At 37.7% G+C, this 14,335-nt stretch overlaps 1 protein-coding gene across 4 annotated transcripts in view; it reads left to right on the top strand.

Annotated features, from left to right (window-relative positions):
* The window catches only part of FEZ2 (fasciculation and elongation protein zeta 2), a 57,722-nt gene extending 50,103 nt beyond the window's left edge, over positions 1 to 7,619 (top strand). For all 4 annotated transcript variants that reach the window (XM_005296248.5, XM_005296249.5, XM_005296250.5 and 1 more), the window contains one exon: positions 1,927 to 7,619. In XM_005296248.5, the coding sequence (XP_005296305.1) occupies positions 1,927 to 1,943 (17 nt within the window). In that variant the 3' untranslated portion in view covers positions 1,944 to 7,619. The remainder of the gene's footprint in view (positions 1 to 1,926) is intronic.
* Positions 7,620 to 14,335: the final 6,716 nt, after the last annotated feature.

Consider the following 14,335-nt stretch of genomic DNA (forward strand, 5'->3'; position numbering starts at 1 on the left):
TAGTGTCAGGAAAAATCTATATTAATGAATCAAGGCCAAGATTTTAAAAATTTCAGTTAAATAAAAGTATACCATCAGTTTGAAATTGGAAATTTCAAATAATGAGTTAAAAGTATTTTTGGGTGCTATACCTTCTCCACAGTTAATCTCCCAATTTTTGTGGTTTCACAATCATATTTTTCTTTTTAAAAACATTCTTCTCATATTATCATGTGAAAGATCAATAAAAGCAGGGGAAATAATGAAAACTGTTTAGTTTGTGCATTTTACAGCACTTTGTGCAAACTGCAGAGCAGAGATGAATGTATTTTCTGTAATTTCAGCTAGTGAGTGTTCTTAGGTGTTACAATAATAGTAGGTACAAAATGTTCAGATAAGTATGATTAAGTTAATCATGTCCCTTTAATATTCTCACAGCAGCCTTCACTCTGCCTACTTGCATACACAGGATGCATTACAATACTGTAATTTCATTGCGTGATCACATAATGGGATGCTATTCAGTAAATATTACATCATTATACACAAAGGAATAAAACTTCTGTAATTGGTGAGAATATAGTATGTAGAATTTTTCATTATTGTGTGGCATGATTATATATAGACTTTGTTGAAATACATGAATGCAAAGGGCCAAAGATACATTTGCTGATGGCTATGTGTAAAAAAACCTAAATAGATATCTATAGCTTGAATCTTTTGATTTGTTAAATTAAATCTCTAGCCTTAATGATACATTACAGTAGGTTTTTTGCATACATTATATATTACCATTATGATAAATTCATCTATGAAAGCCAATTAGATTTCCTTATTCTTGACACAAAGACATTTACAAGTTTAGATAATACTTTCCTATTTGAAAAATTACTTTATTAAGTCCATATGAACACTTATGGACACAACCAGAGTAAGCTCCTTTTTAAAATCTTCCATTCTTACAATAACACAAACTGACTGGCTTAAAACTTGTAACTAATCTGAGTATTCTTGCCTCGTTGCCCATAAATGAAAAAATAGTGGTTATGGACTTAAGGTAGTTCAAGAAAAATATTGCTACACATACCGCTAAGTAAAATGGAAGAAAATGTGTGTATCTGTCTTTCTGCCAAATTAAATATTTTTAAATTATTCTTCCGACCCCCAACTATTTATACTATGGAAGTGGTATGATTTCCCATCTTTGAACTTGTTTCTTTATCCTGCACCTGATCTTTTAAGTTACCAATAAGGGCTGAAGCTGAATTTTGGTTTTAAATTAAAAGGCAAAAATGTAACTGTCAGTGTTTTTATTTTTAAATTGTGAAAGTGTTTCTGATAATGAGGGAATTTATTTTCTTGTTTTTATTATTTAAAGTTTTTGTGCTTCTTTGTTACACCTGACTTCTTTATTTGCTTTTGTGTTGTGCTAGCATTGGTTTGAAAGCTGGATTGCTCTGAGGTTTGTGTCTTTTAGATGTGAAACAGGAATGAGAAACATGTGAAGGACATGTCTTTGTCTTCCCACTTTACATGATCCACAGGGTACACACATCAAGCTTAGAATTGTCATCTGAAATTTTCAATACATATTTTAATATTTTACTGCATGGTAGCACTTCCACTTTTTCTTGAATGTTCCATGAAATTATAGTTAATTCTTCAGGATAGAAAGCTTATAAAGTGTAAAAACACCATTATTTAAGACATGATCTTTAGTTAACTCATTTCTGTGTAATATTAGTTAGTGATAGCATTTTTTGTCATAAAGTTTTCTTTTGGGAAGAGGGTTCCAGTTTAATTATCTATTTCAATTCTAGATTTTATTCGCTGCTTTTAGAGTATAGAACTAAGCATTCTTCATGTTTGTTTACTGTATCCTGCAATGTGTTTATGCACACAGTGTTCAATGAAGTTTATGCCTGTATATTTGTGGTTCTTTTGCAGTTCTGTGTCCGACATGAAAAGTGCTGCTTTACTTCAGAAGTAACCATGCTCCTTCCTGTGACAAGAAGCTTTCCAGAGATAGTTCATAGTATTTTCTTTTCATTTGGCACTGTATCTAAACCTGTATGTATTTACTTTCCATGTCTGTTTGGATTTTTGGATCATACAGTAGGCCTTTTGGGCATGATGGTAGAACTTATGCACTTTTCATTTGATGGTGCAATGTGCTTGAGCATAGAACAAACATTGTACAGTTTTACTCACAAGCTTTGGTTTGGTTTTTTAAAATCTATTTTACATTGTGTAACATAGTAATCCCTCCCACATATTTCATTGTTGGGGAAAGAAAACTAAACTTTAAATACTGTAAATAAAATAAGCCTATAATTTTAACTAATCTGCAGTAAAACTAAATAAATAAACCCTCTGTTCTTATATCAAACTTGCAAAAGGGATCATCGCCAAGCCTGCACTGAAGAATTCCATTGAAGTTCTTTAGTGGACACTCCAAAACCGTGATAGTGGCAACTGGCACTGAACACTTTTTTTTAAAAGCAGTAACTTAGATTATAAACTGTAATACTGTATTGTTCAGACACTGAACAAATGTTCTGATGCTCTACAGGAAGAAGAATCCGTGTCTCTGCTCCCTTTACTTGCTACCTGATTTACATAAACTTCAAAATATTAGATGATAATTCTTCATCACTCTTATTTTCTATTGGTTCTGTTTTTAATAATTGTCTATTGAGACCTGATATGTTCCCTCATTACTGCTATCATTTTAGTATTCATGTTAAATATTTGGTCTTAGGATAATATTTTATAGGCTGCAGTATGTAAACAAATATTTTAAGATGCTCAGTGTCCTTTAAATTATGTGCAGTGTTTGAGAAATGGTCATTCTCGTTTCCAAGACAGTTACGTTGAAACTTTCATTATCATGTACTTATAAGGCATCCTACAGATCTGGCTCTTGTAACTCCCTGTCTGTCATGATGTTATACCTGTACCTAGATGTCACTGAGGGGAACATATTTTATAAATCACATTAAATATCTTTGCTAGTCTTAGAGCAAGTCCAGTGGTGTGAAAAGAAAAGTAAATGCCAATAGAAAGAAAGAAAGTAATTGTTTTTACGTTTGATTCCATATTTATTATATATTTATACTATAGAAGCCCCCAGAGCCAGCCACGGTACAAATACATAGGAAGATACAATCCTGAAGAGCTTATAATCAAACATTTTTCTCAAGAATTTGCTTCTGTTCCTTTATCTTAAAATCTTAGTGATGAAGAATCTGTTCTAGAATAATTTTCACAATGTAATACTTTTAAGAATCTGCTTATTAGTAGCAGATACTATGAGTTCTTCCACTTGATTAGCAGAGCACATTAATTATGAACATGGCACTCTGTCACTCAGTAATGCAGTTTTCCCTCTAGATTCAGTTACAGTATTATAATTGAACTTCAGTATTATGTGTCCATTGTGCCTGTCTTTTTTTGCAGAATATTCAGAACTCAGAATCTATAGCCATTACACCGCTTGGTCAGCAGTGGACAACCTGCTTGAGCAGGATAATGGCTAAGTATTATTTCACCTGTCAATGAGATGCTCCTTCTGATCTGCTTAAGTGGTTATGTTTCTGTGAAGAGATTCTTGCCTGTATTATTTTTTTTCTTTAATAGTTCCTCTATAAAGAAAAATATTGTTTCCTCTGCTGATATATTGTGAATTCAACATGGCATTCCTTGTGTTTTTGTTTTTGTTTGTTTGTTTTGCTGAATGTGTTGTTTTTCTGTAGAATGTTTCATTTCAACCTATTGTCTTCTATTTTTTAACTAAGAAATAATCCTATTCCATTATTTCAGTATAGAAACTGAGAAATAACAGATCAGTGGCTTTAAACCTGGTGAGAACCATTATTTATCTCCAAGCCACCTCTATTCAAAGGTGCTTCCTGGTGCTGTCTAGTCCTAAAATGAATGCCTGACAATAAAGTTCAGTCCTGCAGGGTATTGAGCATTCTGGCCTTGATCCAGCAAAGAACTTAAGACAATGATTTCTGTGGGACTACTTATGTCCTTAAAGTTACACAGGTTTAAGTGGATCAGGGCAAGAGTGCTCAGCATCTTGCAGGATAGAACCCATTAGTGCTTGGCATTCCTCTGTGCATTCAGCGAGACCAACTCCAGGACAGTGCTGCTGTTTTCAAGGAAGAAGTTCTCAAAAACAATAGAATTGAATGGTGGTCCTACTGGGAGTTGTAATTTTTGGTAGAGCTGAATTATCACATACAGTTCAGACTCAAGTTCCACATTGCCTCATCAGTCTCAAAGGCATGAAGTCCAATGCATTGGAGTCAAGGTGCCAGGTAGATCTTTCAGTATGCTCCCTGCACGTTATTCATCAACATTCAAATGCAGGCAAAATTTCCCTCAAAGCAAATGTGTAGATTTGTATGTAATGTAGGGATGTTCAAATCTATGTACATTTATTATTATTTCCATACTTTTTAAATTGTTTTAGTTTGGGGGAGGCTTATGGAATTTTCCACTGTACCCATCACTTGCCATTTGTGATGCCAAGTGTTTGCAGAGTATCCTATTTCTAACATTTCTTTGGGACACTTAAGCTAAATTACATTGTAAGCTTTTTTAACTAATATTTTGATACTTTTGTATTTTCTTTCTTTATTGTAGCAATTGAAACTTTAATGGAGTTATTTGTCTGAGAATTGAGGTGACTGTTTAATATAGTAATGATTCTTGGGATTGCAACTACTGGGCTTGTTTTGCTGAGTACAATATTGGGAGCCAGGACAGAGAGGTGTGTGCCTGATCCTGAACCACTGAAGTCAGTGGTTGCAGGATCAAGCCCTATGAGCGGGGAAAGCGAAGAGGACTTTCAGCTGGAAAGGCAGGGACAGAGGTGTCTCCTGAGTTACCGCCTTTCTCCTTGGGTGAGAAAGGGAGATGCAGAGAACCACAATACTCGACCCATCTCCTTTACCACAAAAGGGGAGAGGTTTCCCCATTGCTTGACCATTCTCTGGCCCTCTGCTGAGTTAGGAATGAGGGGAGAAATGTCCCCATGAGCTTTTTCCCTCTTTAAATAGGTAGAAGAAACAAATGCTCTCAAGTTTCCCTGTGTTCCCCTACTCCTGGGGTGGGCAAGGGAGGTAAGAGATGATAGATAACGAGGATAGGGGAAGGATTAGCTAGGAAGAATGTGTTAGGGAGAATGGAGGCAAAGTAGGAAATGCAGGGTGCTAGGAAACATGGGAGAAGAGGAGAAAAGAAATGGAACACAGGTAGTGGAAAAATCAGGAAAGCATGGGGGGGGGAGAGGGGATTGAAATAATAGTCTTAGAATTTAACACTGTAGGAAAACAGACATTGCCAAAAAAGTACAAAGGATATACCAAAATATACTATGTATTCTGAACCTCCTAAAAATGTCCTTAGCTGTGGATAAGTTCCTGACAAAAATTGTCTGCCCTACCAGACTGAATTGAATTTTTTTAAATATTCTGTATGCAGTGTTGTTGTAGCCATGTTTGTCCCTGTGTAAGTATTCTGTGTAAACCTCACCTATAAAAGCCTGGCACCGAGCAACAAAAGCTGAAAATGGTTAATGTGCATCCAAACCAGCGAATAAATTTGCAGCCTGCAAGTAACTTTTTTCTGTAACTTTTATGCACTTACAGCTCTCTGTGCAGTTGGGCCTTGAAGCAATACTGTGTCTTGTGCTTTTTCAAAGAGCCAGAATTCCCTAGCTCCTGGATATTTCCAGAGCACTGAGAGTGTGACGTCGGAGAGCAGTTGTTGACAATTTCAGTGTACTAGCAAAGATTCCCTGACTCATAAGGATAGGCCTCTACTAAGCATTTTTAATTTGGGGCAGATCTGGGAGCAAGACGTCTTAAAAAACTAAATGGTATTAAATCACCAAAAATCAGTGTTCACCAAAGAAAGCTGATATACATTTGTCCTCTCCCCATTTCATGGAATTCAGATGGTTCATTTTATAGATTTACCTACTGTCTGGCTGGAATAAGAGGGCAAACTAGTTGAGATTCAGTCCAGATAGGAAGCATGCTCATTGGCTGGGGCAAACTAGCAGTAAAACATCAACAATAATATCAGCTCTCTTCTACTGAAGGGCTGTTGGTCTTACTGGATCCTCAGCTGTTTCTAGTAGTGGCCAAGAATATTTTGTATCATCTGTGCTAGGTCAGGAAGTTGTGACCTTTTCTTTGGGATGTCACCACCGTAATTCATGCCTTTGTCACCTCCAGATTGTATTACTTCAACATCCTATATGCTTTAATACCACCCGGAAATTACAGCTAGTACAGAATGTGGCAGCTTGTGTGCTTGGCAACAGTGCAGAGCACTTCACACCTGTGTTGATCATCAATCTACACTAGCTTCTTATTAATTTCCACATTAATTTAAGATGTTTTTAATTTATAAAGCCCTAAAATGATGTAGGTCATAGGTAGCTCTGGGACTGCCTCTCCAACTACAACTCCAGCTATGACAGCTAAAATCCACTGAAGCACTTTAACCTAACATCCCTCTAATTCTGTCAGGAAGGGACTGAAGGCAATGGGTTTTTTTTTAGTGAAATAGTCTCAACTTTGAAATGTGTTGTCCCCATTGATCCACCAGAGCCCAAATTTGTTGACCATCAGGTCACTCTGCAAAGCTCACCTCTTTTTCTGCCATGCTTTTTCTGAGAAGGTGGACTGTATTGGATGTTGGGGCAGTCTTAACCTTAGTGGACTTGGGTTAATTTCATATTTTGGGTATTGGTCCTAATTTGTATGTTTAATACTTTGCACAAGAGTCTAGAGCTTCATAAATGCCTGTCCATAAATTCAGATGCACATTCTTGAAGTCTTTCAAAATTTCCATCATAAAGTACCACAAGTTAAAAAATAAAACTGGAGAGAGGCATGGATCTGAGTCAGATTTATTTGTATTACTGTATCTCAAGGGACCCATGTAAACTGAAGGCCTTTTTTTAAAAGCCTAGGAGAAACCCTGAAATTAAAAGGTCTGGGTTAATATCAGGAGTTGAGACATTACTCCTTATTCGTTACCCATTATATTTCTCAAGATCTTTCCAAACAAATGTAATAGATATTAATGGACTCTCGGGAAATTCCATAAAGCAGATCTAATAATGAACAAGAAGCGCTAAAGATGGTTTTTGCACACAGGTTGTTAATTTATCCCATTTCTTAATATGTCTGTTCTAAAGCCAAGAAAGCGTAGAGTATTGTTTGCAAACTTTTTGTTCTTGATGTTAAGCCTAATCTCTTGTCCCATTATTCAAATTCTTTACTTTCAGCTTAACTCAAGACCTTCATCTCTATTCATTTATGCTTTTTGAGCAATAGTGGCCTACTGGTTAGCTGAATTGGTGCAAACAGCACTGATTAATAAATCTCATTAATCAGGGGAACTAATCTTTACATTTTTCTATTTGATGGTTCTATGAGGCTCATTGCAAGTGTTGCATTGAACTTTTTTTTTTTTGTTCTCTTTAAGTGCTAATGTCTTCCTCACATTTATGACTCTTATGCTCCATGCTGTTTTGTTAATATTTTTCTATTTAGTCCCTTTAGGTATTTGCCTTTGTTAAAACTTTATTCAATAAAAATTAATATTAAATGTCAGCATGTTATTTCATTTATTATAAAATTCTTAATACAGAAAATGCATACAGATTTCTTCAAAGAATCAATGGTAACTTTAGAGAACAAACTGAATGCTCAGGATACAAAAATATGACTAACATATATGTAAAAGTTCTTCTAATTAAATTAGAATTAGCTATGAATAATATGTCCAGATTGGGTTGGTTTGTTTAAAACATAAAGCACCAGATTCTGATCTCACCAGTTTTACTGCGATGAAATTAGTCCCTTTTTAATTGTTGAGATTATAATCAAGCTCACGGTTTGATAATACGCAGATGTCTGTAATCCAGTGATACAACCAGATTTCCCAGATGCTGCAATATCCCTAGATGTCAAAAAGGCAATTGCCCAGCTCACTTGGGAATGCAGAATATATGTCTAGCAATTGCATGGTTTCAATTAAGACAGAAAATGTCCTGTCATCTAGTGCGCTGCTAAAATTTCAGTTAATTTTGTATCTTCAGACAAATTCCTTCTATCTAGGGGTACCCTAAGGAATGTCCTCTCATTCTTTTTATTACTGCTATTATCCAACGTATAGAACTTTATACTAAACGTTTTACATGAAACAATGCTGTGCTTGACCTAGAATACCACTATTCAGTGGAAAAATAGTTTTTAGTGGACAGTCTCTAAAATACCTGGATATATAATAGAGAAATCCATTATTTCTAATTCTCTTCTCTTCTCAATAGGTAAAAAATCTTGGTATCTATTATTGTACAACAATTTGAAGATACCATGATGTGCAACAGGAAAACAATAATGGCATTAAAAGAATTTTTTAATTTGGTCTTTAAACCTATCAGAGTGCAGATGATTAGCCATCATTAAAATAATTGATGAGTAAACATATCTGAAATCCTTTGTTTTCTGGTCAATATCTTCTAATGGGCTCTCAGTTTGGGATTTGCATTTAAGGAACTTAACAGAAAATGTTGTTCTGTTCACAAAGTGGGGAGAACGTAATAACTTGCCTCAAAAATTCCTTCTTAGGAAAATTTTGAGTTTGTCAAGACTTGAAAGCTCCTAATATACTGTGTTTAAAGTCCTTATTAGAGCCAACCTCCAAATATGAAGCACTCAGATAACATTGTGCTGTGGACAATATAAGAACCAAATAGAAAAGAATGAGTCATTAGGTGTAAAGAATGAGCCCTTTGACAAATTAGCCACATTTAAAGTGACCTTTGGCTCCTTTTCTGATTCCTGCTGCTACCTCAAGTTTACCCTAAGCTTTGGAGCAAGATAGAGAGGTAAGGCTTTCTGAAGGACATTAACAATTGGCCCTTGCCCTGAGGTCCCCTATCCTATCTTCATATTCTCTCATGTTGAAACACACAAAATCAAGGATCATGAACAAAATTGGCATAGTATGTGGCTGTAGGCTATATTTCTACATAACACACTTCAGTGGCCATGAACTGTCTGCCTGTGTTATACTCAGGACCTTGATATCTCAAACTGCTGAAAGAAGCTCTGTGCAGCAAAATAACTGTTAAACCAGGGGTCGGCAACCTGCAGCACGCGTGCCAAGGGCGGCACGCGAGTCGATTTTTGATGGCATTCTGCTGCCTGCCGGGGTCCTGATCCCCCTCAGCCCCCCCACCCATTGATTTCTCCTGCGAGGGCAGGAGGCAGAAGCTTAGTCATGCTGACAGCCAAGCTCCCTCCTCCCCCACGTCTTCCCTCAGCGTGGTGCTTTCCTGCCCCTCCCACTGCCTCTCCCTGCCACTGATCAGCTGATCCCCCTTGCGAGGGGGAGCGGAGCCGAGCTGAGCCATAGGGTGCTCACTGCTCCAGGGAGGAAGCAGAGAAGAGGTGGGGATGGGGCATATCCCCTCCAGCCCCCTGCCGTGAACACTCCCACGAGCCAAGCACCCCAGCCCCCTGCCCTGACCCCTGAACCTCCCCCACACACACACCCAGCCCTCTGCCCTGACCCCTGCATCCACACACACCTCCAGCCCCCGTTCTGACTCCTGCACCCCCACATACACCCAGGCCCCCCATACCCTATGCCCTGACTCTTGCACTCCCCCACATCCCCACCCCCACCCTGAGCACCACATGGGAGCTCCTGCACCCACCCCCCACATTCCCACCTGCACCCCCCTTGCCAGCCAGGGTTCCGCAGGCCCCGCTCAGCCCACTGCTGAACTAGGTGAACAGAACCCCAAGTTGGCAGCGGGCTGAGTGGGCCAGCGGCATAAGATCAGCATTTTAATTTAATTTATAATTAAGCTTCTTAAACATTTTGAAAACTTTGTTTACATACGACAATAGTTTAGTTATATAATATAGACTTATAAAGAGAGACCTTCTAAAAAAACATTAAGGTTTCGCGTGCTGGTAATAACTTTTAAGTTAAAATGAATAAGTGAAGACTCGGCACACCACTTCTGAAAGGTTGCCGACCCCTGTGCTAAATTAAAGATTTGCTTCAGCTGCCAGCATAGCCAGGAGGTAAAAAGACCCAGCCTTAGAGGTGTCACTTATTTTTGGATGAGAGAGATGATTTCTCTGTGACAGTTCAGTCACTAGAACACAGAGTATAGGGAGCTCCAGCCTGCTGCTATACTGAATAGCCCAGGAATGTGCTCTGCAAGTACAGCGATCTGTGCTGAAGGAAGTATTCCCAGCACACCTTCACTAGAGTTCGCTGTTTCTGTTGCCTCGGAACCCCAGCTTGTTTATATATTCGATAAAACAGGATAACACGGTCTTTCATGAGCCTCTTTATAGCACATGCTTTGGCCATGAACTCTAGGCAGTTTGTGTGCAGGTAATACTCCTCTCTTCCATATCTGGCTCACCATCTTAAACTGGTGTGTGATTCTGGGACTAAATACTGCCTTACTGATCTGGGATTATATATGTTGGAGTTGGGGGTCAGAACGGGGGTGGGGGGGAAACTGTAGCTCTTCTTCGAGTGTCCTCTGCATATCCCCACACTTGGGATGTGCACTGACTGGTCCCATTGAATGATGCCTTCTACTAGCAGTCCTAGCCCTTCCTTCCCTGCCCTCAGGCGCCAAACACATTCTGAGGGTGTGACCTTAAATAGGGTGCTTGCAGTTATTGCCTCAGTTCCTCTGACATGGATGGATGACAATCTTCTATGGATCAAGATCATTTAAATAGTTGGGATAAGTGCCCAGTTTTTTTTTTTATAGTTAGCATTAGAGTTAGTTTAAGTGTTGTATTAGGGGTTTTTTAGGTTATTATGGCAGATCCAAAGATTAGAACACAATGATCAAAGAGATGTACATTGTTACGGATTCTGATGCCCATGCTCTCTGCCTAAAATGCTTGGAGGAAGGACATTTTCTTTCATGTTGCTCCATTTGCAACACTTTTACACCATGAGCCAGAAAGAAGAGGCAAAACAGACTCCAAGCTCTTCTGCAAGAAGCCTTATCTACCATATCCTCCAGATTTGAGGTTTCTAAGGCATTATGTGGTTAAAAACCAAGAGGCTTGGTTCAGCTCAGAGCCTTTCCAAGTTCCAGGAAAACTTTGGTACTTAAACCAACAGTCTCCGCACCAAGTTCCAGTTATTAGAGACTGAGCACTTGGTACCAAAGTCATCTGATCTGACATCACAGAAGGCCACCGGTGTTGAGGAAATCCAGAAGAGACGATAGATTCTCTATGCTGGACATTTCCACAGAACCAGGGCCCTCGGTTCCAAGACAGAAGACAAAACATTTATTCTGGAGAGTCATCAGAACGGATGGATCATGGCTGGACAGATCAGAGACATAAAGAGAGAACCTCTAAATTAGGGCTGTCAAGCAATTTTTAAAATCGCGATTAATTGTGTGATTTAAAATAATTGTGATTAATTGCATAATTAATCGCACCATTAAACCATTTATTTAAATATTGTTGGATGTTTTCTACATATTCATATATATGGATTTCAATTACAACACAGAATACAAAGTGTACAGTGCTCACTTTGTTTTTTATTACAAATATTTACACTAAAAAACAAAAGAAATAGTATTTTTCAAATCAACTAATACAAATACTGTAGTGCAATCTTTATCATGAAAGTTGAACTTACAAATGTAGAATTATGTACAAAAAACAACTGCATTCAAAAATAAAACAATGTAAAACTTCAGAGCCTACAAGTCCACTCAGTCCTATTTCTTATTCAGCCAATTGCTCAGACAAACACATTTGTTTACATTTGCAGGAGATAATGCTGCCTCCTTGTTCACAGTGTCACCTGAAAGTGAGAATAGGTGTTTGCATGGCTCTGTTGCAGCTGGCATCACAAGATATTTACATGCTAGATGCACTAAAGATTCATATGTACCTTTATGCTTCATCCACCATGCTGATGACGGGTTCTGCCCGATAACAATCCAAAGCGGTGCCGATCGATGTATGTTCATTTTCCTAATCTGAGTCAGATGTCACAAACAGAAGGTTGATTTTCCTTTTTGGTGGTTCGTGTTCTGTAATTTCTGCATTGGAGTGTTGCTCTTTTAAGACTTCTGAAAAAATGTTCCACACCTCATCCCTCTCAGATTTTGGGAGACACTTCAGATTCTTAAACCTTGGGTCGAGTGCAGTAGCTATCTTTAGAAATCTCACATTGGTGGTACCTTCTTTGCATTTTGTCAAATCTGCAGCAAAAGTGTTCTTAAAATGAACAACATGTGCTGAGTCATGATCTGAGACTACTATAACGTGAAATATATGGCAGAATGTTGGTAAAACAGAGCAGAAGACATACAATTATTCCCCAAGGAGTTCAGCCACAAATGTAATTAACACATTATTTTTTTAACGAGTGTCATCAGCATGTAAGCATGTCCTCTGGATGAAGAATGAAGAGACATACAAATGTTTAGCATATCTGGCATGTAAATACCTTGCAATGCCAGCAACAAAAGTCCCATGCGAACACCTGTTCTCACTTTCTGGTGACATTGTAAATAAGAAGTGGGCAGCATTATCTCCCGTAAATGTGAACAAACTTGTTTATCTTAGCGATTGGCTTAACAAGACGTAGGACTCAGTGGACTCGTAGGCTCTAAAGTTTTGCATTGTTTCATTTTTGAGTGCAGTTATGTAACAAAAAATCTACATTTGTAAGTCGCATTTTCATGATAAAAAGATTGCACTACAGTACTTGTATTAGGTGAATTGAAAAATACTATTTATTTTGATTATCATTTTTACAGTGCAAATATTTGTAATAAAAAATAATATAAAGTGAGCAGTGCACACTTTGTATTCTATGTTGTAATTGAAATCAATATATTTGAAAATTTAGGAAAACATCCAAAAATGTTTAATAAATTTTAATTGGTATTCTGTTGTTTAACAGTGCAATTAAAACTGCAGTTGTGATTAATTTTTGGAGTTAATTGCTTGAGTTAACTGCGATTAATCAACAGCTCTACTCTAAATCTTTGAGAAGAATTCTGTGAGTCTGGGTGTTTATATAGGCACCAGTGGCCACTAATACCAAGGACATACTAGGTGTCCGGAATAGCAGTTTTTGGTTCTGGTTAATTTGGCGACAGTGAAGAGGAAATTGGGTACAGAACAACAATCTCCGAGATCTCCAGTGGACACAAACTATTACAAATACAAGTATCCCAGCTCTGACATGTTACTGGACTGGCCAAATTGGTAGGAATGGCAAATGCCTTGGATTTCTTGGCCTTACTTGTCAACTCTGACATTTCCTTAGAACCTCCTTCCAGGTAACCTGTCCAACATAGAACTGAAGAAAGTTTTCCAGATCCATGACATCCAGGTCCAAGCTATGGACCTGGATGTCAAGGATCTGGGAATTACAGATTAATTACAGATACTTAGTGGCAATGGACCTTCTGACTCAACAGCAAGGAAAAGTGTACCTTCCAGATGCATGATCATATCTGATAGTATGGGCAATAGGTCGTTAATGAAGTTGGAGATGTCTTTCTCTACAGCTATTCAACCCAGTCTACTAGGTGTTAGAAGGGAATCAACTAGAAAACATAATAAATGAAAATGGAAAAGATTTTCTCTATGGATATTTAATAGGGGTATAGATTCTATGTCAGCGCCTATTCATTCTATACTAGAGTAGAGTTTATATTTGAAGCATTAAGATTTATCTGTTGCTTCACTTAAGGTACATTGGGTCACACTAGCCATTTATTCCATACTAATATATAAGATAGCAAATCAGTTTTCTCACATGAGATTGTAAAGAAATTCTTTTAAAGGGTTACTAAATTTGTACCCCATGGTAAGAGATCCTGTGGTTCCATGGGACATAAATTTAGTGGTCACAGCTTCTGTCGCAACTATTTGAGCCTTTGTCTGTGTTCTTTATTTCATCTATCGATTAAGACTGCCTTTGTTATAGCAATAACATCAGGCAGGAGGATTGGTGAACTTCGTGCATTAATGACTGATCCTCCATTTATGTTTTTTTATAATGTCAAAGTAGTGTTTCATCCACATCCTAGATTTGTATCAAAAGTCATTTCTGAGTTCAGTGTCAATCAGTCTATTACTTAGCCAGTGTTTTTCCCAGGCCCTATTTGGAGAAAGGTGTATAAAAACTGCATTGTTTGGATGCAAAGAGAGTTTTATCATTCTATTTGGGTAGGACTAAAGACTTTAGATCTTCACATAAATAGTTTGTGATATGCATCCGAAGAAGTGGGCTG

The sequence above is a fragment of the Chrysemys picta genome, chromosome 3, assembly GCF_011386835.1.
Source record: "Chrysemys picta bellii isolate R12L10 chromosome 3, ASM1138683v2, whole genome shotgun sequence".
Taxonomy (NCBI): Eukaryota; Metazoa; Chordata; order Testudines; family Emydidae; genus Chrysemys; species Chrysemys picta.